The following is a 27,406-nucleotide window of genomic DNA, read 5'->3' as shown; positions in this document are numbered from 1 at the left end:
TATGGGAAATTGTGTGATTGAACGGTGATATGAAGGTTTTTTGAAATTGAGAAGAGAGTATGGTAGAGCTTTGTATATATATATGTATATTTATTAATTGCAGAGTTAAGGCCGAGGAACGGACTTGGTTTAGAATTTATTAATTGCAGTCTCGGGGCCAAGGAGTGGACTTGGTTTTCAATCCCTGAAATTTCTCCACACCCATCCTTCCAAACTTTTAGCAATTATCATACTAATTCTGAGTCTCTATTCATTTTTCGTAATTTATTCTCTACCTTTTGCAACCATTCGACTATCCTCTTTACACTTCTTCCACACCGAATTTTCTATACAGTGCAATTCCCTCTTTCTAATTTATAGCAATCCACCAACAAGTGCAACGAAGTTAGAGACGAAGTAAGGCTGTTCGAGAGAGTCCTGAAAATAGTAGCTAGTTAATTGAAGTAGGATGAATTTTCTGATTTCTCATCTGGAAGGTCTGCAGATATTCTACCTTCGCCATCTTGGAACTCCTTGAAACACTTAAAAACTCTACTTCTCCGCGTAGAGAACGAATGTAGTAGAAGTGTAGAAACTGATAGATCAAGCTAATCTTGATCCTTTGACAAATACCGGAATCAATCCTGGATTTACTCTTAATTACTTAACCCTTTGAGGATGATGAACTCGTGCATGCCTTCAAAAGTACCTCAAATTTCCGTCGGTAAAGAAACATTATTTATCTATGATTTTAATTTAACAAACTTTTTGAAAATTCATCCAAATTCTCCTAACACGAGAAACACTTCGATTCGATTGAAAATACAACGATACAGAAAATGGCCGACTTTGAAAAAAGATCGTCCCCGAAGAGGTTAAGGTAGTAATCCAATTACACGTTACGCAATGTATCACGAGGAAAAAAACGAATGCAACTGCTAATGCAACGCAAGGTCTGCAGATTTTAATGTAATTACGTCTGGCAAGAAAATACAGGAAGCGTAACGTTGATATCCGCGGCCGTTTCCAACAAATATTTTATCACCGTTCGCCGTGCAACCGGGCCACAGTTTTTTCGATTATTTTCCATCCATCATCCAGCGTCGTTTTCTTCACCGTTCTAATTACGCTCCGCGTATTTCATCCGGCCAACTGAATTTCTTAAAACATCCTCCGCTCGCTTCTTCAAACAGCGTCCTCCCGCCGGTGCCGCGCCGCTCCGCTCTAATTGTGCCGCACATATTTCATCCACGGGACAAATATCTCTCGCAATCAACTGAAGAGTGAGAAAGAGAGAAGGAGAGAAAGAGAGCGAGAGAGAGTGGTGTTTTCTGTTTGCCCTTTGAAACGATCCCTCCACGACCTGTCCTCCTCGATTTCGATTCCACGTCCACATATATCACTCGTGATAAATACTTTCCAGTAACAGTCGTGATCGAACAGATTGCATCTCTCCAGGGATTTCCCGTATCTTGCCCTCTGCCTACCTTCCTTTTTCCTACAAATAATAAATTGCCTCATATGGTATCTGGAAAAGGTGCAAGAAAAATCGATTATCCTTGGAGGATAGTTCCTGCGTCTCCTCCTTTCACTTCGCTGATAATTTTCCACGAATTTTCTTGGAGATTGTAAAGGTGATTTCCGGGAGGGTGAAACTTAGGTATGATGTAATTTAGAAAAAAATATTCGATACGTATTTCTTTTTTTTTTATGGAATCCATGTTGAGGGTGGAGAATATATTTTATGGGATATCTGGGAAATTAATAGGTTAAAAAGGGCAAGCACTGAATTACAATATTATCCTTATTTCAATGTTAATACTATAGATGTTCGATTCATTATCTCGTTTTTAGAGTTCTTGAACTCCGTTAATTTTTCCCCTGCATCCTTCAAATATTGATTCTGAAAGATTCTCTTTAAATACTTATCTCCCTTGCGTCAAAACCATAAATCTTCGATTCGATAAATTACGAAAATTCACAATGGAATTAACCACGTCGTTGAATTTTTCCCGAGCATCCTTCGAATATTAGCCCCCATAAGACAGAATCGTAAAAAAATCCCGTCTGTACAGCGAATTCATTAATATGCGACGTTTTGGAGGGACAAAAAGCTGTACGTGTGTTGCAGCAGCCTCGCAATTTACGAATCCAGCGTATCCCTATTTTCGCATTATTGCATCGTTACTTTCTCATAATGTTTCCACGTCCGTGGCCGCGTTTCGAATTCATCTCGCGAGCACAGCTTCATACGCGGCATTATCCAACCCCGTCCACCGTAAGAGTTAATGCGACAAAATAATCGGCGGCGTGATTACGGTAATCTTCGATCGCGCGTTTGTTCGTAAGCGGGTTCCCTAATACTGGAACACGCTAAATGCAACCACGATTACCGTCCTCTCTCTCTCTCCCTCGTTCCGCCGTTGATAAATCGCGTTAAACCTTTTACACCGTTCGACTCTAATGCACTCTGAATGCACGCGGCACGTCTACCATAAACTTCCTCGCGATTGTTCAAATCAGGTGGACTGTATCGATATTCAATGACTATACGGTGTTTAAATAGTCCACTTGCAACAACGGTGTTCCTCTCTTCGTGTAAACGCGGGCTCGTAAATTTCTGTGCCAAATTTTCTCGATTATAAGTCTCTTGGCCCCTGCCTTATAGCAACGCGTCGTACTCGTTGCAGAGATTCTAGCGAAGATGTGATAGAAACAGTGATGTCGGTAGGAAAAGTTCATTTTTATTCTAATTTTTTGGTTTAATTTGGGAAATTGAAGATTAGCAAATTTAATTAAGCTATGATGCATTAGTTTTTGTTACTCGATGTAGTAGTGAAGCAGTAAACAGCTGACACTTAGATGCGCTGGTAGGAAAAGAAATCATACACCAAGGGGCTAAACTGAGTTTTTATTGTGTAATGTAATGTGTTACATGGTGGAGTTGTAGAACTTGTTATAAAAAGAGGAAGAAGTGTTATATTACGTTATTTTAAGTAACATTTTTTGGGTTGTATGGTAAGTTATGTGTTAGCCATCAAGTGGCGGTAAGATCAAAGGAAGTTATGAAATATTGTCGTATGAGATACTCAGAAGGTAAAGTGACTAACTCCATCAAATTTCTTTATTTATGAAGAGTTAAGCACTGTGTGCTTTGATAGTAAAATTGGAAGAGTATGAAAAAATGGAGTTAATTATTTTAACTGGTAAATGATTGACGGTCAAATTTTTTTAATTTGCATCTTTCATCTTCTGATTAATTTCTGTTACCATTTGTAAAGATGAGAGATCCAAGCTCAATTTATCTAAAATCGATCTATTTGCTCCAAGATTTCCCCGTATAGTTTGTTATTCGAATCGAACTGACTTCGTCAACGAAAATGAAGTTCTACGTGGAAGGATGTACAAGAAAGGGGATGCATCGCAAGAAACGAAATCCCAGTAGTTCGATGGGAGAGTAGGAAGTAGATACGCGCGAGCTTACTTATCAAAACGATACAATTACGACGCGGTGCTCGTCGGTTTTGCATAATGCATATCGAGCCACGGAGTAATGTTCAGTGCACGCACCGCGGTGGCACTAATTTCCTTGAATCCAACAGCGTCTTCTTGCCTTCGTTTTCTTCTTCTTCTGTGTACTCACCATCGGTGATTAGTGATGGGACCGATCGCTGAGTCAACCGCCGAACATCTTAATCTTCGTCTCACCTTCCACGCAGATCCAATTTTTCATATTCCATAACGTTTTCAAATCTTCACTCTCGACATTCCCAATTTTCCCTCATTTTTCTCGCGTTTCACACCAACATCCCAGGCATCTACGTGGATCCAGATACAGACGAATTCATACTGTGGCTGCTTCAATCTTCCCCAATTTCTCCATCCCGAAATTTCCATGCCTCTGTATCCCCATACATCTTCCTATTCCTCGAATATACGTCTCTGGTACAATTCCTTCACGTGTCTCTAGCTCGAATTCCTCCGGTAAGTTCCCACAACTCGTCAGCTTCACCTACAACAACAACCATCGTTACACGTCTATCCTGCGCTGCAACGAAATTTCTCATTGAAACACACGACTGTACCACTTCAATTACCTCGCGACGTTCCTCGTGTCATTTTAACCCTTTCGTTGCCAATCTCTTTGCAGCAATATCTTTCATTAATTAATGTTCCTACCGTTTTCTATATTTTTCTTTTGTTACATCGAGATTAGGTTTTAGATCTTGAACTTTGAACATAACCTTTTAGTAAACTTTCGAAGTTTAACGAGAAGTAAGGTTAGGTTTTATTGAATTAAGGTTAGGTTTCGTTAAATTGAGGTTAGGTTTTAAACTTGGAAAATAAAACTTAACCTTTTAGTAATCTTTCGAACCTTAACCTCGAAGTAAGGTTAAGTTTGATTAAACTAAAGTTAGGTTTTATTAAATTGAGGTTAAATTTCAAACCTTAAACTTTAAACATAACCTTTTAATAAACTTTCAAACTCTAACCTCAAAATTAAAATTCTATTAAACTAAGGATATTAGGATTAAGGTAAAAGTATTAAATTAAGGTTAGGTTTCAAACCTTCAACTTCAAACATAACCTTTCGATAAACTTTCGCACTCTAACCTCAAAATTAAAATTTCATTAAATTAAGGACATCGGAATGAAGGTGAAAGCATAAAATTAAGAAAGGGTTAAGAATGGAGTAACGTCCGTTTGAAGTGGTTGCGCGTGGGTATTGGTCCCATCACTATCGGTGATGATCGGCGAGCGCACGGCAGGCGGTCGGCTTCTTTCCCGCAGCTTCTTCCAGGGCGACTCTCGATCCATGTTTCATGAGGCTCCTCGTGCTCGAACTAGAGAGAGGGCCGGCCACGTACAGGCACTTACAAGCGGAGGGAGACAGCAGGCCGCTACTCTGAATCACGGGCACCTAGGCGATTCTTTGTGATCGATGCACTCGCGACACCACGGCGCCTCCCTTGTCTTTTTCTTCTCGCGATTATTATTGTCTTTATCCCTAGCATTCCCCCCTTCCCCCCTCCCTACAGGAGTGTAGGGAGAGAAGCTCGTTACAGGAGCTGCTGCACCACGGACCCCAGGTCCAATCGAAATTGCCCACCTTCATTTGCGTTGATATTATTGAGCTGTGGTCGGCAAGCGAGCGTGGAGCAACGGTCTTGTTAGCGATTAATCAATGCGAACGCTCCATTGTACCAGTCCCAAGGCTTATTGGGATGTGTTTTCTTCAGACCCCTCCCCTTAATGGGAATGTAGATTGTGATGGATCAAGCTTGTGATTACGTGTAACGTATCAGCACGCTTGTTATGTTGTTAAATTGCTCGGTTAATTGAGATAGTTTTAATACCGGGTTAAGGAGACCTGTTTTATATCGGTTACCTTGAAAGCACTGAAATATATCATCCACGCTATTTTACCGACCTATGCTATTACTAACACCCTGTTTTTATCGATAGGTCGATTTCCTTGTGTAAGAGGTAATAAAACGAATAATAAAATGTTGTTGTATCACACTTATCCTGCTGTTTTATTAATCGATGTGAGTTGCGTAGATCAGTAATTAAAAATTACAATAATTAAGTGCGTAGGAATTGTTTGTCAGTGTTTTCTATGCGTAGGTAAGAGTGGGAAATTTATGACGTATTGTTCGTAAATTGTCTATAGATAGAACCTTGTGTTATGAATTTTACGATATGTGCAGTATAATTCAGATGGTTAATCTGTCCGAAATTTATTTATTTATTTAACGTCTTTGTTAGGAGGGTACAGAAAAAAGAACACACAGAGTAAATTGACACATTTTATTGACACGTAAAAACAAGGTTAGGTTACACTTTTATTCAAATGCTTACACTGTTACAGTTTCTATAGTTTGTACAAAATTGATTTATTTATTTAACGTCTCTATTACATGTACAGAAAAAAGCGCATAGAGCAAAATGATACATGTTATTGACAGGTAAGGGAAAGGTTAGGTTAGGTTTGTCCAGAATAAATTAACACTACGCAAAAGTATCATAACGAACGAAGCTTGATTTTCTCTTAATTTTCCCCTTTCCTCGAGCCGACAAAGAGTTGAAATGAGTAGTCAGGCCAGTGGGTATCGGGTTAAAAGAAAAATTCGCACACGAAACGTGCGTGCACGGTTGCAGTGGTCGAGATGAATAATGTACAGGTGGAACATTTCGTCGGGGATGTCGTGCAGGCAGAATTCGTAGAAGAGGATCGTCCCGTACACACGTCTACTGCAAAATACAGGTGCGTTTGGGCAATATAATCCTGGGGATTTCAGGGAATCGTCGATGAATTCGACGAAGCCTCCTTTGCGGTAGACGAGAGAGGGTTGGCGTGACTTACGTTGGCCACGTGTCCGGACGCGTGTTTGCAAAACGACCACCAATCCGAGCTCGTTTGTCTCAGCCGATCGACCATCGATCTGCTTAAGTAACAGACCATAGATCTCTCGTTATCACCCACTGAGTTCTTGGTAACCGAATCACTCGCGGCGTAACGAAATTACGCCTTAAAGTTTTCTCGACAATCCGGTTGCGTGTAACACTTCTTCGTACTGAAAAATACACGATACTTCAGTGATAATATCGTTTATTTAAGATCTCGATTTTTACTTGTATTATCGATTATTAAGTAGGTAGGAAAATAATGCACAGCGTTACACAGATCGCGCCATTGTTAAAAATCCAATATGGCGCCTGTACTACGCAGTCAAAACAAATCAATTTATTTTACGAAATGTTTCTCATAAAAAAAATTAAACACTGTTTAAGTTTAGAAGAATGTCTTTATTTAATAAAAAAAAAAGGTGATACATTAATGAATATGTTTTTAAGTACACATTAATATTTATAAATTCTTACAACATACCATTGAAGCTGTGAACGAAAAAGGTCGGTATACAGTAGTATCGATGGCGCGAAATGAGAACGTAAAATTCGTCTGACAGGAAGTCGATGATGCGTTGTTAGAGTTTGGTACATTCTTCGATTCCCGATGCGGCGTTCCACGATGAGAGAAATTTAAACGAAACACGAAACGGGGTCAGGAACTGATGTTCGTGTAAACGTGGGGCTAGGACAGGCCAAGTGGAAACTCGCATTAATCCGTGGCTCGCTACTTGCCCAGCGTGCACCACGTTTTTTTTTCTCTGCCTGTATTTTTCTCCGTTGCTCTTCCACTATCCGTTTTTCGCTTCATTTCTCTCTCGAACGCGCTGCAACATCCTTCTATCCAGTGCTATGGCACGCAGCCAAGCAAACTAGTCCAGAGGCCTACCGATATGGCGGGAAATGTGTGTTTTTCGACGAATGATAAATTCGAGATAACTTCGATGGCAAATCTTTTTTGTTGCACCTTCCTTCCACCAGGTTTTTATTTTATATCGTAACTGTTACTTCTTATCGGTAGAATTTCACCTGCTATTTTACTTGGTTTCGTTGAATTTATCGTATATAGATTAGTATAATGTGATTGTTTGAATTTTTTCTCAACTCTTTTGTTTTACACTGTCGATTCAATTGCACGAGAAGCTAATGCGATAGAAATGTGGCGTCACCTAGTATACAGAGGGATGAAATCCTGCTGCTAAAATCGTTACCCTCTTTATCCTTATATTTAACAGTAAGATATCATAATGAATTAAAATTTAAATAGGAATGTAACAAGAATTTGTGCTTAAATGTTTTTTAAATGTGTGTGGTTCGTTCAACTTTTTAAAATTAATAATCTTTAAGAAATTAGGATAGTGAATTAAGGTATGGCGCGCATGACGTGATCGAGGCAGCACAATCGATTTCTGTGGCAGCTACGTCTGCCTGTTTTTCTAACCTCGAAGTAACGCATGAACGGTGCGTGTGCGAAAAAATCTACGGTATTAAAATTTAACATTGAAAAAAGGAAATGAGCGATGCCGAACTACAGGAGGAAGAAAGAGAAGTACTTCTTTCGATATACGATGGAGACTCAGCTTTTAAACAGTTGACACCTACTACTTTTCAGTATAAGGTTTGTCCTTCAAAAAAATGACAAAAATTTTCCGTCAGATATTCGTATTTTCTTCAATTCTAAAGTATTTATTAGGGTATAACTGTGAAATAAATTAATATCAATCGTGTGCAGATCGTGTTTATTCAAATTTCGTAAGATTTCAATTACAATCTATACATATGCATAACATTGATTTTATACACAGTTCGGAGAGGACAACGATATGAAATCGTTTCTTTTGGAGATCTCATGGGGCGCAACGTATCCATCAGAAAGGCCTACTATTAACATGAACACCTTTTACAACAAACACATGTAAGTCCAATTATATTGTTCTTCTGACTATTCTTGCATTCTGTTGCTTTCATTAAAGGTGAATGATTGGAATACAGTGTGCAAGAAGTGAAGGACAAAGTGGTCAAGCTTGTGGAAGCAGAGGCAGATCAATGGCTAGGAAGTGCTATGACATACACATTGTTTCAATCTGTCCAAGAACATTATACGGAATTGATCTCAGCACAACCAGACTCTGTTGTTGATTTAAACTCACAAACCAGTCAGCTTAAAATAACAGAAAGAAATAATCAGGTAAGAAATAATTGTATTAAATCGTATGTTTATTTGAGATACATGAAAGAGAATCAATTTCTTATGTAAAGTTGGAAGAAACAACAAAAAAACCAAAGAAGGAACATCTGACTAAAGCCCAGAAGCGTAGACAGTGGAATAAAGCTGATGGAAAAGGAGAAAGACCACGAGGATGGGACTGGGTGGATATAGTAAAACATTTATCACAGACTGGCCCTAAGCAAGAGCAAGAGTCATAGTTCAACTTCTTTGAAATATTTGTACAGGTTAAAGGCGTGTTATATTTTTATAAATTATTCGAAATAAACTGGTTTCCATATCGGTTTCACTATACTATAATCACCTGTGATAAAAATTTGTAAGAAAATATTTATAGGTAATTTTATCTCATTGCCAACAGATAATTTACAAGTTATGCAAATAAAATTACATAAATAATCAACAATTATAAAATTTTATCAAGGTAAATAATATCAAGGAAGGAGCAACAATATTTTAATGTTCAATGTTCATGCTTGGCTTTTACCATTTTATGATTCTTATAAAAATCTCCAACCTGCTACTGGTAATAAATTAGTTTCTGTCATCCATCCTAAAAACATTTACATGAATAAAACAAGTACAAATAAAAAAGTATATACAGAAATAGAGTTATTTACCTTTACTTTCAAGGCCACTAATAAATGCTTTGAATTCGCTAGAAATCAATACATTCGTAGCGTAAATGCTCTCTATGGTTTTTGACGATTGTACACCATTGTTTGTAGTAGAATATTTCTTCTTAAGTACATAAAGGCGCATCAAAGGATACGACATCTCGCTTACTTCGGGCTTTAAAAAGAGATCCTAAAAAAAACATCAACACTAGAAATGTAGAAGTAGGAGGTCATTCGTATGAGTTACTTACAAGTGGCACTTTCAAAGACATACAAATATACAAGCCGCAAAGACAAGCGTGTAAATATGCTTCCAGGACGTCATAGGGTTGCGCGTCTTTTTTAAGGCATATAAAAATAGTTTTGTTTTGTACATCAATAGAAATTAAATACTTCCTATCTAAGAAAAGTTTTAAGGATAGTTCCGTATCGCTTGTCGAAATTGTGTCATTTTTTATAAGAGCTGCGAGAGAGACACCAATTTTTATATTGAATCCGCATATATTCATTGCTGAAAAAAAGTAATAATGGTAATTTGCATTGATGTATTTCAAATAAAAAATAAATGACCTTACTGGGTTTTGTTAATAGTAACACCGACTCCTTTTTGTTGACTTCCTCAGGTTTGGGAATGACTTCGTTCGTAATGTAACTTTTCACTATTAAAGCTAAGCGGTCTTCATTTAAAGAATTTAAGCACAATGCTTTCACGGCCGAGTAATTTGCATACAGATGTACTATTACCAGGAAGAGATAGAGTTCCATTACGAATCTACATGCAGATTATACATACTATAGCTATATCAATAATACTGTTAACATGTTATTTGTTACATTAAATTCACTATTGCAAAGAGAAAAAAAAGGTAAATGCGTATAACTGGATATTTACCGGCCACTATGAAAAATCGAGAGTATTAAAATACCAAAAAAAGATGCTATTAAATTTACACATGTTTCCTGACTTCCATCTTTGACTAATATATCTGCTAAATTATTTTGTAATGCCTGTAATTCAAAGCAATATGCTGTAATGAAGAAAAATAATTTGCTTTCAGGTTCTGTATACCTGGTGCTGTGTAAGTGCTGCCCTTGTTGCTCCACCAGCTGCACCAACAATTGATTTCATTGCTGTTGAAATACACAATATACTAAGGGAATAGGAAGAAAAATAAGGTAAGAGTAATTCCAATCCCATTGCTAAATCATTAAGAATATCAGCAAAGAGTCTCCATTTTTTGCATTGTCCATCCAACTCTGCCCTGATGAATGAAGAAGAAATATTGCTTTCACAGAAACTGAGTAGAAGTGATATATTGATACATATGACTTTATTTACCCATTCCACCATGCAAATACAATCCGACCAATCATTCCAGTCCCATCTTTCAATATCCATGTTATTGCTGCTGCTAGCGGTGTTGCTGCAGCCTCACCTACACCTACCCCTTGCATAATGGAACGTGTTGTAAGAGTACCCATTATAGTACTTGCGAATGCCTGGAACAAAGGAAAAGCACAATACAGTTCTAACTCCATTTATGAACAATAGTTTCATTCATAATCTTGCAAATAACTTTTGCTATTTCCTATGTAAACTAACCTGAACTGTGTCCCATATTTGATAAGAAGTATAATCGGGGTGTACACTGTCGGGATATCCTTGAGGTAAAAATACCTCTTTCACAATCGATATAAAACCAGAATAAAAAGACTTCGTTCTAGTTGTGTCTGATAACAGTTCGGTTATCGATTGCTCGTCTACAGACCAGGTTGAACAGATAGGTTAGGTAAACTAACAGTGACGTTTGATGTGTCAGAATACTGTTACCTTTCGATTTGACGAAAAACTTGTTCCTCTCACTTCCGTAAGCTTCGGTGAACAGTAATCGCTCATGCATCTTGAAGTGCACCGAGATTACTTTGATTTGATTTGAATGCACCGTGTGACACATATGCACTTTTATTAACGATCATAGTCGCTGTTACATACACGCGCGATTACACCTGCACTATTGATGCGACGAAATTCCCTAATATTTTACTCAAAAAAATTTCGTAATCAAATATGATTTGTAAAGACTTCGGTAATGTTTAACAATGCAAGAAAAAGGCAGCAAAGATACAATTTGTTTTTTCAGCTGATCAATTTCACGTTTCAATTTAAGATTCTGTAAGATCAAATAATTACTTCTTTTAATTTTTCGAACACTTATCACCGATATATTCACTTTTAAAATTCTTTCGACTTGTCTACATTCGGGAATATCAAGGATGCGTCTTCGATTATTTCATTCAATTCAACTATGCAGGCGTCCAATCTCTTTTTTACATTTCTCGCGTCAAGCTTTACATTTTTATACAAATTAATTTTTTGCATTTTATCGTAAAAATCGGAAATTAAACGATTACCACGGGTCTCCGCACCACCACTCATTCGATTTATCGAGAATTTAAAATGTTGATCCCTCTCTTCTACATCCTTTGATAATTCCATTCCACATTGAGCTAGGTCATTTTTCGAAATATTATTTTCGTGTAACTTGTAAATTTCTGACTTTAACAATTTGTTGTGGGAATTGTGATTTTTCTCTGTCAACTTTCCTTCTTTTATACAAGGATCATTACTCTTCGGAGAAATATTCATTTTTTTATTTGATTTAAAAAAATCATGTTCCTTAATATATGATTCTGTCTTGAAACAACTTAAAAATTTTCGCTTCCTTTTGCGTTCCATCGTTGAAAATGCGTCACATTGAATTCCTTTCGAAATATTTTTCCCCTTTTTTAATTCGTACTCAAAAACAGGCGCATAATATATTGCTTGCAATCTTTCATTTGAAAAAACATGATTTGCATTCATTGCATGATTGGATATTCCCTTGTTAGTTTTATCATACCAAATTTTATTTGTGGAATTATTTTCAAAAAAATCTGCAAGAACCTTTGATTTTTCCGAAACTATAGATTTATCGAATTTTACATTACATCGAGAAGTGTTAGTTGCTCTTTCGCAGTGACGTGAAGACGCATATCTGCAAACACTGTCAGATTTCATAAACAATTTTTTTTCTCCGTTAATGCTGATATTTTTAAGATCACCGATTTCATTTCGTAATCCCAAGACTTTAACATTTAAAGCGGTTATGAGTTTCGCAATCTCACTAAGGTTTACTTCTTCATCTTGGACTCGGCAATAACAACGGTTTGGTGTTACTTGTTTCGCGCACGTTGACATTTTTATCGGTACTTTTACTTGACAACATGTTATATGTTCGAAATGAAGTGTTGATAATAATAAAGTGTTATGTTTTGTAAAGTGAAAAAAATAATTTTCCTACAGGGTTATATCGAACGTTCACATTATTTTTCTCGCCGAGGTTATAGGTTATGTCATGTGCCATGATCATGAAATGAATTCAGGTTTGTGCGTGGTTCGTCTGTTCTTATATTTAATTAAAACTGAAGGTTTTATAGTTTACCAACTCATAAATTTTTGAATTTGACAAATATGTCTTATATTGTGTAAGGCATAATATGTCCGAAACGTATGTGAAAGAAATTTTAGAGAAGCTCGAAGAAATCGAGAAACTTCACACGAAACTGCGCAGTTTAGTGCCCCGTGTAAAAAATTATGAAATGGAAAATAGTTTAAATACCGCAAAGAAACATTCGATAGGTATGGAGAATAAACAATTCGTTGAGAAAGAAACGAACGATAATAAAAAAGATTCATCGGGACAAAAACCTGTCGTCTCACATCGCGATTCATTGAGAAATGCATTCAAAGGTTCAAAAACAAGAATAAAAAAATTATTCGACACGAATACTGGGTCAATGAAATATTTTAAAAAATTTAGGGATCGATCTAGCAACAGGTTTAAAAGGCTTAGTACCAATTCGATAGATTTTATCACAAAACAGTGGCAGGATAAAAATGACAAAATCAGAGATTTTCTCTTAGGCATAAACAACGACGATATTGTACTAGGTAAAACAAACGCTCTGTACTGAAAGTAAATACACTCGATTCGACGTAACTTCCTGTCATAATTTTCAGTAAGTAGAGCATCTCAAACGATAGACGACGACATAGCAAACGTAATTTCGGAAAACCTATCAACAATGAAATTCCCTTCGAGAAAGAATCGATCATTTGAAAAGAGAAGAAGCACGTTGCGAGATATGACAGAATGGTTATTAGAGCATTTTGATTACTCTCGTGATTTTAGTCGAAAAAGAGAGAGTACAGTGTCGATACACGATTATGGATTAGAGAACATTGAGCCGCGTAAAGTGAGAAAAACTTCAATTATCCCAGACGAGAAAAGTGAGACGTTAAACATCATTTCATCCGCGAGAAAAGTCTCTGTAGATAATAACAGAAAACTGTCGTCGTCAGACAGTCGGTCATACAAATTACAGTAAACAGTTCTTTAATGATTTCTAAGAGACCGGTGCAATAATTTGTGATTAATAATATTTATAGATGTTTAATCGAAATAAAACAAATAAGTAGAAACATATATACGGTATAATAGGTAGGATATAAAAAAGAAAAATTAATATCGTAACATTTATCGCGTGTACAATTTTTTTGTTTCGTTCGAAATTTATCACGTTGCTGCACAATACTGCCATCTGAACCCGGCTTGAGAATAAACGTTGCCATGATGGTGGCTCGTACGATGGGAAGGAAATGTTTGAAAGAAACCTTAGAATGCGTGGGTCGGTCGATGGGGGCACCGGAAAGGCGGGTTCCACCGGAAGTCACGAAGACTCAAACGTAACATTACGATCACGAGTAAATCCTTCGATCGTGCTTTGTTTAATTCCCAATATCCCGATGAATGAAGCTCGTTTGCAGATGGAGGAATACTATTTTTAATATCGTCTGTCTACGACCGATTTTTATAGGTTAGTGTTTCCTTTTACGCTTAATATTTCCTTAATTTAATTCTCTGAAACCTTCCTGTGTACCTTTTTCTCTCTACATTCAATCATGCTGCTCTACATTTAAATCCAAAGGAAACAAATTTTGTTTAATCAAGAATGATTTATGACTGCTTTTCTTCCGTTCAAAAATTCAAGTCCCGTTGTCACTGCTGCGATGTTGCTTACGCACAATTGGCGGAAACGGTGCAATTTTTGCTACTATTTACACTTCGCCCGATTAAGATAAGAATCAAGCATGACTAATCAATTTCTATGACGATCAAGGCTATTGTGCCGCATTATATTTCGCGACTATTAGAGATTCCCGGTGAAAAACTATGCCCGTAACGCGATTTTCTACGGCGTAAAAAGTGGAACTCTGACTTGCATATACTGCCAGTTTTGTTCGCGGCGATGAACAATCAACGTCGGTAATGCGTTTAACGGTTTTTCTTCGGGAAAAAAGGCGTGTTTTGAGGCAAGTGTTAGGCCTTTCTACGCGACGCAAAACAAAATAAACTTTTCTCTATGATAAAAAGGGATCGTTTACGTGCTAGTAAATCTAACCTCAATTCGTGCTAATATGTTTATACATCCGACTATTTGTAAACACTCGCGGTACTCAATGAACTATTCTTACACGAGGCAGAATAATTGAACGGAAAGAAGGTCAACATTCTTAATTGTATATACTGCAAATTTTAATTTCATTCAGATACACGTTCTTTCCCTCGAGAAAAGATCTCGTCAATGACAACTTTTCAAACAAAATCGTTCAACGTCCACCGTGTATGCAGTTTGGAGCATCCGGTCGACACAAAGTGTGTGGTATCAGGGTATCAGGGGGTGCCAGAGAGATTCGTCGGTGAAAACAAAAAGCGGCCGATAAACAAACCGGCCGCACTTAAGCGAGCCGGGTAAAAGTGCGAATAAACGAGCGTACGGAGAGCAGTGTGCCGTCGCCGTTCCCCGTGTCCCCCTCCTAGTGCTCGATGCTCGTTTTCCAGTCAACGACTTCGTCGGATGGTGTTGCACTCGCGTGCACTCTTGCATGCTGGGGAAAATATGGCGTGCCGCATACACGCACGTGGGACGCAGAGGTGGGGCTGTGCCTCGCGAAGCTATTCCTGTACGCTGTGAAGTCGTATGCAAGTAGCATAACAACGCGGCTCTATTCAACGGTGTGTATGCGCGCGCATCTCGGACACACGAGCGAGATAGAGGTTTCTCGGCGGATTGATAACGCAACGACGACGATCACCAGCGTCCTGTGGAATTTCACGTTCCACTTTTTTCCTCTTACAGGACTTGAGACGCAGGTTTTAGAGCCGTTTACCAGTATATTCGCCACCGTTTTCATTGATCGTCGAAGGCTACGACGCGGCCTAAGGAGGGGAAGAAAAAGGATTTGTCGAGGCGCGTTCAACGTCATGTTAGTCGCTCGTTTCGTCGCTAATCACGCGTGGCGCGCGCTCGCCAATTCCACGAATTGCTATCCTCTCCTCGTTGACCGTTTATGGCGCGAATGGAAAACTAGAGAACATCGAGAATTTTCTTTCTTCAAATCACGACCGAGTAAACGTTTTACACACGCTATCCCGAGCCTATTTCCAAAGCTCCGAGAATTCCGCTAAATCGCCGTACAAATTGAACGTCGTAAATGCATTAAAGGTACCCGATGGAATGTCTCTAAACACCCGGCGTTAACCACCGGTCCGCGGATACGAGAATAACTACGCCTAAGTAGAAACGTCGATTCGAGAGACAGCGAACCACCTTTTTGCCCCCGTGGAAAATTAATTTCGCAGGGCACGCGACTCTCGCGAGTCACACGGCCGGACTATCGTCGTTCCACACGTCCCTCTCCTCCTACCGCGCAACTCGGTTCCACGGTTTTGTAATGCCTCTCTGTCTCTGGCACTTCCTGTGTTCCGCCACGTTCACCTGTCTACCGGCACCTGCCTTCATAACTATCTAAGCGTACACAGTGTATAGAGGTGGCTCGAGCGCCATACCATCCTCTATGGGACTTTAAGTTTCCCCGCTCGTAACCACGGCCACGCTGTGTCCCGTGTGCTGCCTACCACCGCACACCTTCCTCTCCACCTGGAAACACCGAGAGTTGCGCTACGCAGTCGATGTTACGCTGTCGTTCACCACGGCTGGACTATCTTTTCCCTCACGCTGATAACAGTTCACACCGTCGTCGACGTACATATATATACCGGTGATCCTGCAAACCGACCATCAAAGAGAGTTCACTTGGGCGGCCATCGTTGCCTCTCTACGCCGCCGCACACACTTCGGGACTTCCGTTTGGATCGAAAGGTTCGATTTCACGGCATCTATACGTTCTATTGTATATTTCTCTTTGTTACCTTCTGGTACACACGTATACCTGGGATCTTTCACAATTGGCCCGAAAAAAAAAAAAAGATCGAACCGAAGGGATTAAAGATCCTCTGCTTGGATAAAGAATAGCGGGTATTAGGGAGATCCATTGTGTCGTTTGGTGAAAAGGAAAAGCCTGGTGGGATGTCCTAGCTCTTTACGTAGGAATAATGTAGCGTGTTCGATGGTAATTGATATTTTTGTTTCTCGCACTTTGGAGAAGGAGACAGTAGTCTGAGGAAATGTTTCAACGGAGGACGGAGTATAGGATGATTTGAAATTCATGGTTACGAGTGTGTTTTACGAACTGAGGAAGCTTCTCCGCGAGTTACGAACCGGGTGGTGAAGGATTGGTGTATAATAAGTAGCGTTTCGAGAAGCTGTGAATAATTCAGTAGTAAAGTGTGATTCTGTTGTTCGCGCACGTGGAGTCGTTATCGTTGCTTTTTGGTGATTTAGAATGTCGTCTGGATTTCGTGGTGGGTAAGTAAATCTTTGAACACACTGGATCAACTGTGATCTACTTTTCCTATCTCTCTAAGAATTTTCAGTGGGAATTCTTAAAACTCGCTCTCCTTAAAAATGATGAATTAAAGTTTCTACTAATTTCTTTTTTCTTTTTATTATTCCCTTTCGTTCCTGTTCGAGAAATAATCACGTTGCGTTGCCAAGTAGAGAGTGTTCTTTAGGTGGAGAGCCTCGACGAAGTATTCGAGCATCGATGAAAGCGATCGCACGCAGAAATCTCAGGGTCACGATTTGAAAAACAAATTTTGGGCATTGCTAGTCAAGGCAGGTGGAAAAACCCATTGAAACAATGGACTCGAGAGTTTCTTCTCATAGCTGACTGTAATGGCGTCCCTCCTGCGGCGTGAATACGCACGTGTTCCGGCCGCGTTCCAAGATCGAGCAAACTTCGATTCTTCCAACTTTCCCACAACGAGACCTTCTTTACCGTCATCAAATTCCACAATTTTCTTCCATTTACGTAACTCTTCGCGATCATTGCGAAACGATAATACTCCATAGCGATAATAACGAAATATAAAAAAGTAAACGAAAATTCTATGCAACTGAACCTTACTTTCAGAATTTCCAAATTAAAATTCTTTCGTGTAACTGTTTTTTTTTCCCTTCTTTATTGGAGAAAACGAAGTGGTTCGTTAAGAAGAATGTTTCCATTTCGACTCTTAACGATTCGTCGATTAATTCTCACCGGAAACGGCCATTTTTCCCATTCAATTATCAACAGTATATCATAGTTTCAATTAAAATTTCTCGAATTATCCGCATACCTATGGTCGATTCGAGTTAATATGCCGTCTTAACGATTGTTCAACTGTTCCTCGTAAAGCAGACGAGAATGGAGAATTTATCAGTTCGAAAGAATTCGATTGACGAGAGAGAATAATGGGGGCGTATATATCAACTATTCTACTGTCTGTTTACCTATTGCCTTGCTTATACAGCGTGTATAAAAGGAGCTTTGTGTCTAGTTTTGCTGAACGGCTGGTTTCAATGGAAAATACGCGGCTAATAAACGCTAATTCGATCGTTACAAGTATAATAAATGTTCCCTTTCGAAGCTCTGTAGATATCCTATCGATTGGTTTATGGTGCCTTTGTGTCTTATTTTTGGAAATGTTTGTCTATTGTTGAAAGGATTAGAATTGTGAATATGTACTTACATAAAGGAGGGAGGAAATGTTTGTGAAAGATGGAATAATAAAATTCTATTTTAACGATGTAATTCTCTGTTACATCTGTGAATATTATTTAAACAAAATAATCAGTGGATAACGTAAGCTGGTGATGCGAATCTAGGAAGAATTTATGACTCATTAGAATATTTACATTTTCATAGACAATGGAACCTCGTTGAATATTCTGAACCAGGGTATTCTAAGTCGCGTCAATATTTATTCCCTACAGAAATTTCTTTTTTTGATTTCTTCGAATTAATTTTGCTAGTTAATTTTAATTTTCTAATTTCGAGTCTGTAATGGATACTAAATTGGGATCAATTTTTGTTTAAATACTCGAGTGGGGAAATTTGCTTTTCATTGGTCGCCAAAGGGTTGAAAGAATTAAAGACAAAGCGAAAGCAAGTTTGTTATAATTAAAAAGAAAAAAGAAATATCGACTGTAGAGATGGCAAGAAAGCATCTGATGACATTTTCCTCGCGGCATGTTCACGCCTATCTGGTTGCGAAGATCGCGCGTGTGCATACGTGTTACAAACGCTTCGTTATGTTCGCGAAGGCAACGTCGAGGCCAGGATCCCCGACTTTCTCTCATCTCCGCGCATCCATCTTTAGGTGTGCGGTTGCATATGCACGGAATGCTGCCGCTGACCGATAAACAGCCGTAACGACGAAACGATCGGGTCTGACCGATTAGCGATGCCCGTTTTTATTGCGCTTCATGGTGGCACCGCCGATTCTGCGAAACGTTTTTCAGTCAAGCATTTCTGAAGGCGCTTTGGAAATTTCGGGAACTTTAGGAATTTCGTTCGTGTGGAAATAATGAATGGATGGAATGAAGAGAGGCGCGAGGCTGTCGAATTTTCACGGGATTGGCAGTTCTGGACATATTTGGCAGCGTTTCTAATGGTCGTTTGGGACTTTGGGAAATTTGGGTTGGACGTGTGCCCGAAGTTAACAAAATTTGCAGATTTTCAAATTTTCAAGCTCTCCACATTTCATATATTCGAATTTGCGAACTTAAAAATTTTTAAGGTTTTAAAATTTCAAATTTTTAAATTTTCAAGCTTTCCAAATTTCAAATTTTGTAATTTTCAAGCTTTCCAAATTTCAAATATTTGAATTTTCAATCTTTCCAAATTTCAAACTTTCGTATTCTTGAGATTAAATTTCAAGTATCCTCCTTCCTCCCCAAAATTTCAAAAAGACCGCCCTCAAAGCTCGGGGAATGCGCTCCGACTTCTGTCGCTCTCCGCGATGCTCAAGGCCTCGCCGTCGAGTTCCCGCGAAATTGGAAATCACCGTGAATACGAAAACGGGCTTAGAACCGCGTTGTTCTCATCGACAGGGACCCGATGCGCCGCGGCTGCAGCTGCCGCGCGGTGACAGCTGCAGCTTTTTACTCACTGCACTGGTTACTCTGGTTTCCATGTGCGGAAGACGTCGGACACGGTGTGATCGTGCTGGTCGCACGCCACCGACCGATAAAAACCTCGTGGAAAAAGAGAGGGAAGCGAAGCTGCTGACGTGAAATGATATCCTATTACACGACAAATAACAATGTAATTAATAAGCAGATTTTTCGTCCACGTGCCTACGTCTATCGATCTGCATCGATCGAACAAAATTTACATATTTTTCACCGTCTACGCGTTACATTGTACACGAAGGATACGTGGTTACGAATAATTTTTAAAATATCGTTTCCTGTCCGTATATAGCGTTTATGAAGCTCGCTGTAGATAATACGAGAGTGGTAGGAACGTATCGCAATTAACTCCACGTTGCTCGAACTCGTAGTCCTTGAAACCGGGTATTTCGATAAAGGCTTTTAATATTTCAGTGTTTAACTCGCATGGTAGTTAACATGTTTCAGGATCTCTTGACTTGGACGCTGGAAATTGGTAACAGGAAGTTGAGTGCATGTTGAAAGGAAAGAATTATTGAAATACTTAAGTGCAGTTTCATGATTTGATTAGTTCCGTTAGCAGTTTCCAAGGTCCTCAATCAGGATTAATACGTCGATGTTCTAACAGGATATTCTTCCTGTCAACTCTTCCAAGTCGCTTTTCTGTAATCAAACTTTATCTTAATTTTAACGTTTTTATTCAAATTTTTATTTCATAGAATTCCCCGCAATATTATTTGTTACAAGCAAATTAAGTTTCTAATTACACACTGGTTATGTATTCAGAAAAATTTCTCAGCTTGATGAGAACTGCTCAATTGACTGATATCGGTTTACATAATTCCTCGTAACGAGCTTCGGTAAGAAATTAATCGACCACTTGCAACTTAATGCAAGTTCACAGAATTAATATCCCATTCAATACTACGTTATCACTCATAATCTATGCGTAATTAGCTCAAAAAAATCTTCATAAGAACTCGCTTTATCATACGAAGTATTGACAGTAACAAATCCCATCTGTAATGTCTTAACCTATGCACTAACCTATACCAACGAATTTTCTACAACATCTTGAAGCACTCACAAACTGAATATTTGAAAACTCAACACTGTTCCCTTCGAAAGTACACTGAAATTCGTTTGAAAACGAAGAAAAATTGTATTCGGATACCTGAACATCGGCCGAAACGTGCACTCAGGTTCGACACGGGTGTGAGGGACATCTGGTCAGTGATCAGCCAAAGATGCGCACCCGACGCAGGTGCATCCTCGCTTTCTACAAGCAGCATGTCCGTGATTTCGTCGCTATTTCGACCGATGGAAATTTCGTAGTATTTTTTTCAGTTCGTGAAAGCCCCGGGCGATTTCACAGTTGGGTCAAACAGATGTTCGACACTCGTCGAAAGATGCTACGTCGTTGTGCATGCCGGGTACATCGTTATTGCGCACGCGCAACAGGTTGGCGCGCGGCGTTGCGCAAGCGGCTTTCTTTCTGCACGAAATTGCGTTGCCCGCGGAAATGATACACTCGCCTGGGTCGAGATCCCAGCTGTTGATTACTTGGAGGGAAAAGAGGAATACGTGAAGAGGCGATTGAATACACATTTATTGGGGAATTCTTAATTATACGGTGATGCGTATCGACGAGATGAGGGCAGAGATGAAAATAAGAGAAAGATGTCGCGTGATGATAAGTTGTACGATGTTTGTTTTAGGTTAGAACGAGGAAATGGGAGTAGAGGTTATTCTGTGTTAAGTGAGGGTTCGGTGATGAAGGGTTCGGAATGATTGAGCAGTTGGCAGGTTCGTTGGACACGCTGAATTGAATTAGGTTTTTTTTTCAAGCATTCTTTTACAAAAAAGTGATAGTGAAATTGTGATACATTCTGTGCCATAGGAGAAGAACGACAGAGAACGTCTTTTCATCGTTACGATTAGTGCATTTGTTGGACTCTTTAGAAAACGAGGAGAATAATTAAAAGGAAAGGTAGCTAGATTCATTAATTCCTTTCGCAATACGAAATTTCATGTTTCGTGACTTAGATTATATCATAAGCAATGTAATTATTATACTTTATTACCCATAAACAGTTAAGAGCACATATTTTCTTATCTACTATCTGGAATGCAAATAATTCGTGTATAATTAGATGCGAAAAAGATTTCGAACTCGTTCCTTCCGTATATCTGAACATTTTATTGGCCCTATTATACATGTCCATTGAATTCAGAAAGAGGAAACTTCTAAATAAGTTCGTTATCCGTGAATGGTGGAAATTTATGTAACAGTCTCTCGACGTGACCACGTAAAACCAACAACGAGCGATCAGATTACTTTTTGTTCGGAAAATAATGAAAGGTATAGCGGCAAAGGGAATTCGAATTAACTGTTGTTTTATGCGGATTGCTGACGCACTTGCAGCACGAAAGGATATATTCGAGAAGGTTGCTTGGAGGTTGAGACACAAGATGAACTGGTGCCTATCCTTTCACTTGGCCGTTTTGTGATACGAACCTCCCTACTCGCGGCGCGAGCGTGTGTGCGTCCGTTTATCCTTAAGGCCGATTACACAACCACGCGAATACAGGGTGTCCCGTTTGCTCGGAATTCCACAGCCACTTTCCTCAAATGGCCTCCAATGCCTCGTGGATTTGACGTAGTTTCGTTACAATGTTACCTCGAAGTCGAATATTTCTCGATTGGTCAAAATTCAAAATTCACTTTGACATACAAATTATTCAGCGTTCTATTATTTTACGTAAAATAATGATATGAAAAGTTAATTAAAAATTAACCTAGCATAAAATTAATAATTTTCAGTATTTAGTATTTCTATCTCTTTTACAAAAAGTATTTTTCCTCCCAAATATTCTAATACAACTAAACAAATTCATCATCATTTTTCCACATTCTTCTCAAACATTCCATCGCACCTCCTACTACAAATACTCTCGAACCACCCTGTATACGCTCGCAGTCAAAGTTCATTAAACCCACAACAACTTTCATCGTCCTCTCCTCCGCAAAATATTCCCCTCGCCGTCGACATATTCACCGACATAACAAACAACAAATCTCCCATGAGAACAATCGCCTAAGCTAGGAACAAAGGGTCCCGACGAATTAGGAGAATGTGAATTCACCGTAAGAATATGTTCAAGGTAGCTGTGGAACGATTAGAAGTATCCTAACGAGTTTCCCAAGTATTATAGCCGAGACAGAGAGAGAGAAAGAGAGAGAGAGAGAGAGAGAGAGAGAGAGAGAGACAAGCAGCGCAGCTAGCGAACGAGCGAGCAAGCAGCGCGGTTAAGGCGATTTGTTGAGAATTCGCCCGAACGTTGTCAGTCCCACTTTCGTGTTAATTGCGCGGCTCGAGTGGAATGCATAGATTCCATGGACAAACTTGAACCCTCGCGTACAAAAGCCACGAGAAGAGATTTATCGACCGAGTGAACGTGGGAGAAAGAGAGAGCCGTAGAACTTTTTTACCAACGATCGAACCAGCGAAATACGTACTACGTTTACAAAGGTTGAGTTTTGTAACTGGCTACCGTGCGCGATGCGCGCGCCATACAATGTAATTGCGCCGGATAGCCGGCCAACCTCTCGAAACCCGTCGTAATAGTTCCGACTTCCGGTCCCCACGGTCGATCGCCCTTTTGCTCTTTACGATGGGTTAATTAAAAACGTTTAAACGTGTTCACATCCTTTACTTGATTACCGTCTATTTAGCGAGTGCGACGGAGGATTGTTCGTTTTTTCGGGTAATTTATTTTGGTTACTTTTTTGGTGAATTTTTGTTTTTGGTGATATTTTTAACGGAAGAATTAGTAAGTTCGAGATGATTTATTTGTGTTAAGAAGTGTATTATTCTGGATCGATTAATAATTCAAGACACGTTGCTTTATGATACTTAATGAATTCCAGGCAATTTATTTCGTAATGCTTAATAAATTCGAGATGACTTGTTTCGATATGAAGAATAATTTTCAGGTCTCTCCATTCGAGGGCAATTAATATTACATTCGAAGCGACTTATTCGATTGTTTCGAATGATTTATCTCGAGATGACGTATTTAAACGGAGGCGTAATAAATTACAAAACGAGGTCTGTTAACACTGGTTATAACGTATTTAGGAATTTTTATGCGCGCAGTTAATAACGAGCTCATTAGCGTAACAGTGAAAATTATCGGTGAATTACTAGTATTACCAGTTAATTATCTTCGAAGGATAATCGACGGTGGAGTGAAATACTTTTTTTTTTACGAAAGCACTTTTATTTCATCAATTGGACATTGTATACCGTTGCCATATTGGATTTCGCAGGGGCGTTTGTTGGCAACTATCCGATGCGACTACGCGCTTAACCTTTGCCACCGCTAAACAAAGTACTTAAGTTCATTAGAGCCACTTAACGAGAAAATTCAATCGAGTTAATCGAGGGTCGACTCGAAATGGTCCACAGCCTCTGTCTATTTGAATAACGTCGACCTGGTATTGCGTATATCTTCCAGAAAATTAACAAGCTTCTGCGAATTATTTTCGTTCCATTATTGAACATGATCCATAGAATACTGTGTAATTAAATTCAGCAACTTCTCATTTTCACTTTCACTGCGAATAACATCATCATCTACTTCGTTATTTTTTTAACAGATTTTTCATTAAAATACTGGCAATGTTTGAGCACAATTGGGACACGCTGTGTATTTTTTAATACACAAATTATGGGACTCTAGTCAGAAAACCTTGAAATGCAAAGGACAGTGTTAAAAATAGGCGAATTTTAATTTTCCTCGAATCTCAACCCTCAAAATTTTCAAGACCTACCAAAAATAGGCGAATTTTAAGCTTCGTCTAACCTTAAAATTCTCAAAATTCCAAAATTTTCAAGACCTACCAAAAATAGGCGAATTTTAAGCTTCGTCGAACCTCAAAACTATCGAAATTCCCAAAATTTCCAAAATTTTCAAAACCTACTAAAAATAGGCGAATTTTAATCTTCGCCGAATCTCAAAATTCTAAAAATTTCTAAAACCTACCAAAACTTCAAACATTGAAGATTTACCAAAATTTTCAAGAGTTTCAAGTATCGAATTAGTTTCAAAGCGTTCAAATTTTCGCATTATCGAAAGACTGCTTCAAAATTACCAAAACGAAAAAAAAACAAAAAGCGAAAAACTCTGCCCGAAATTAAGATTCAAAAACGCCCATCGCTACTCAGCACACGCTCGATACGTGACCACGCAGATACACGCGTGCAGGACCACGGGATTCCCCCCACCATATCTCGCTCGAAGGGGAGCAGATGTGCACGTGGCGCAGGAAGTTTAGTTTTACACGAGGAGCAGCTGACCGATGCCGTGCATTCCTCGTGGAAGAGGATGGTCTCGGTGGTTGGCTTCGAAAAAGGGGGTTGATTGCTCTCTCTCTCTTTCTTTGTCGGCCTAGATATACACCCACATGTTCGCGCGGAAACGAAGGCCTCTCCTCCCTCCTCTTTGAACAGGCAGCCCATTAATGCGCCAAGGCACATTCATTTCCTCAATGCACGCTCTCATTTCACGTTTTCAGGGATGCTTATTCGACACGGAGAACGAGCAGCTGTGTTTTCCATTTCTTTCTCTGTTTTTTTTTCTCTTCTTTCTTTTATTGAGAGGTAGTGGCTAGGTGCTTCGTGAGAGTGGTAATTTTCTTTTGGAATCGAGACTCTGTGATTATCTGTTTCTTTTTCTTCGTTATTGTAAGTTCGCCTTCGTTCTGTGGTTTTAGCACACAGTGTGTGTTTTGTTGGTTCTACAGATGTGGTGAAAATTTGCAGGTAGATAATTCAATTTAATGCGTGGAAAGAGACGGAGGCTGCATGTTGCCGTAGAATGTTTAAAAAATATAGGATTGCTTTTATTCGTAGACATTTTTTTATTCAGTCGTTCTGTCAATTTTATGTCTTTGCAAAATTTCAGGTTGCTTTCAAATTTATATATCATAGTTTAGTAATCCTTGGAGGACGACAAACTCACGTTAATTCATTCGAAATCGAAGGAATCGAAAGGGTGAAAGAAAAAACTGTAAAGCTTCTTAAATTTTCATACATTTATTCAGAAAATTTGTACAAGAATACTTAATCGTAATTCTTAAATACACTTTTAAATACCCTCTAAACGCATTAAAACGTCTTAACATCACTAAGAAGGGTGCGCAGCTAATTTCCCTCCGCTCCCACACGTAGACCGAAGAAAAAAGTGTTCGTCAAAGAATTTCCTTCAGGAAATTCACGACAGTACCCTGGCGAAAGGGTTGCGCGGTGGTTTTTGTAGGAAAGACATGGGGAAGCAGGCGGAATGAGAACGTGGAGCAGAAGTTAGGCCATGAGAACGAGGTGATGGTGCACGAGAGGAGAAGGTGGCAGAGGAGGAGGAGGATGAGGATGAGGAGGAGGCAGAAAAGCTGCCGGTCAGATTGTGAGCAAGGGAGGAGGGTTGCAGCTGCTGTGACAGCTGCAGACTTCCCAATATTATTCCCCGAGCCGCTCCTATCCTCCGAATGGTCCCTCACGTCGCCTCTCCAGGTGCTGATCGCATCGGCGCCTCGAAAAATTCTTCTTTGTTCCCTGTGAAGCGCCTGTGTACGCACGATCTGTCGCGTCGAATATCGATCGAGGGTGAATTTCGTTCGATTTCAACCCCCGTGGATAGTATCCGGGAAAATTCGTCTCGATTCTGTGCTCGATCTGCAAACAGACATCGAACTTTTATGAATATGTACAGGCTACTTCAGAAATGGGAGATTGAATGTTAACGATTTCTGTTAATTTTTAATTGTGAAAGTTTGAAATTCGACGGGGCGTTATTTTCTGATGAATTTGTGTAGGATTCTACGTCTGTGAGGAGAAATTTCTTTTGCAGCGGGTCAAAATTGAAAATTTGGTAATTTAAAAATTTTTAATTTAGTGGAGTGAAAATTGCAGCGGGCCAAATTGGCAAATTTTTAACTTGGAGGAGTGAAAATTGGAGCGGGCCAGAATTGAAAATTCAGTAATTTAAAAATTTTTAATTTAGTGGAGTGAAAATTGCAGCGGGCGAAAATTGAAAATTTGTAATTTAGAGAAGTGAAAATTGCAGCGGGCCAAAATTGAAGACCCACTAAATCAAAAATTCTTAATTTAGAGTGTGGAACCATTTATTCTCCTTTATTCTAACAATGACTACTAATGACAATAAATGTCATTTTATCTGACTCTCCGATATCGCGACCTTTTTTAAAATTACTTCGTAAATTACGACTGCAAGAAACTAATTGTCAAGCATCGCTGTTCTCCATTCTAATTCCGTACCGCATTACCATAAGCGGAATAGGCTGTTGAAGTTTGACCAGCTATTTCTAAGACACTTTGCGCATTGTTATATTTAGAATGGTTTCTTATTATCGGAAGCTTACACGGAAGATGGAAGAGTTTCATTGGCCTCCATTTTCTACTTGTCGAGAGGTACATACACGGGAGTCGAGCAAGTTCTCTCGGTGCACATTGGCCAGCCTTGCAGCGTAAAAAGCGTGTCGGTGCGCCACGATTATTGCGTAACCATCGACTTATTCAGGTCGGTCGCTCGACCTTTCCCCAGTATCTACCTGTGCCGGATGCAAAACTGGACTAAACGTCAGGGGAACGCGTGCCAGCCTTACGCGACGACGACCACTCCGCGAAACGTAATCACGATTTCCTTCGTGTGA

General features: G+C 39.2%; 3 protein-coding genes across 4 annotated transcripts in view; 2 read left to right on the top strand and 1 right to left on the bottom strand.

Moving 5' to 3' along the window:
• The first annotated feature begins 7,845 nt into the window (after positions 1-7,845).
• LOC108571319 (RWD domain-containing protein 4) lies at positions 7,846-8,964 on the top strand. Its single transcript, XM_017933335.1, has 4 exons — positions 7,846-8,008; positions 8,196-8,305; positions 8,383-8,578; positions 8,650-8,964. The coding sequence occupies exons 1-4, from the start codon at positions 7,904-7,906 to the stop codon at positions 8,815-8,817; spliced, it is 579 nt and encodes a 192-aa protein (XP_017788824.1). The 5' UTR covers positions 7,846-7,903; the 3' UTR covers positions 8,818-8,964.
• Positions 8,965-9,090: 126 nt separating this feature from the next.
• On the bottom strand, positions 9,091-11,150 carry LOC108571186 (RUS1 family protein C16orf58 homolog). Its single transcript, XM_017933181.1, has 9 exons — positions 11,066-11,150; positions 10,838-10,995; positions 10,574-10,734; positions 10,304-10,496; positions 10,127-10,242; positions 9,810-10,006; positions 9,486-9,745; positions 9,238-9,424; positions 9,091-9,170 (listed from the first exon to the last, which is right to left on the bottom strand). The coding sequence occupies exons 1-9, from the start codon at positions 11,133-11,135 to the stop codon at positions 9,118-9,120; spliced, it is 1,395 nt and encodes a 464-aa protein (XP_017788670.1). The 5' UTR covers positions 11,136-11,150; the 3' UTR covers positions 9,091-9,117.
• A 5,286-nt stretch (positions 11,151-16,436) lies between these two features.
• Positions 16,437-27,406, top strand: part of LOC108571067 (TNF receptor-associated factor 4) — a 32,781-nt gene continuing 21,811 nt past the window's right edge. Inside the window, exon 1 of one of the 2 annotated variants that reach the window (XM_017933072.1) lies at positions 16,437-16,497. The gene's annotated coding sequence lies outside the window, so the exon portion shown is untranslated. The remainder of the gene's footprint in view (positions 16,498-27,406) is intronic. The other variant, XM_017933056.1, reaches the window with a different exon arrangement.

Source organism: Habropoda laboriosa, unplaced genomic scaffold (genome assembly GCF_001263275.1).
Source record: "Habropoda laboriosa isolate 0110345459 unplaced genomic scaffold, ASM126327v1 scaffold15, whole genome shotgun sequence".
Classification (NCBI taxonomy): Eukaryota; Metazoa; Arthropoda; class Insecta; order Hymenoptera; family Apidae; genus Habropoda; species Habropoda laboriosa.
Note: the sequence above shows the minus strand (reverse complement) of the source record. Positions and strands in the feature narration are given on the sequence as shown.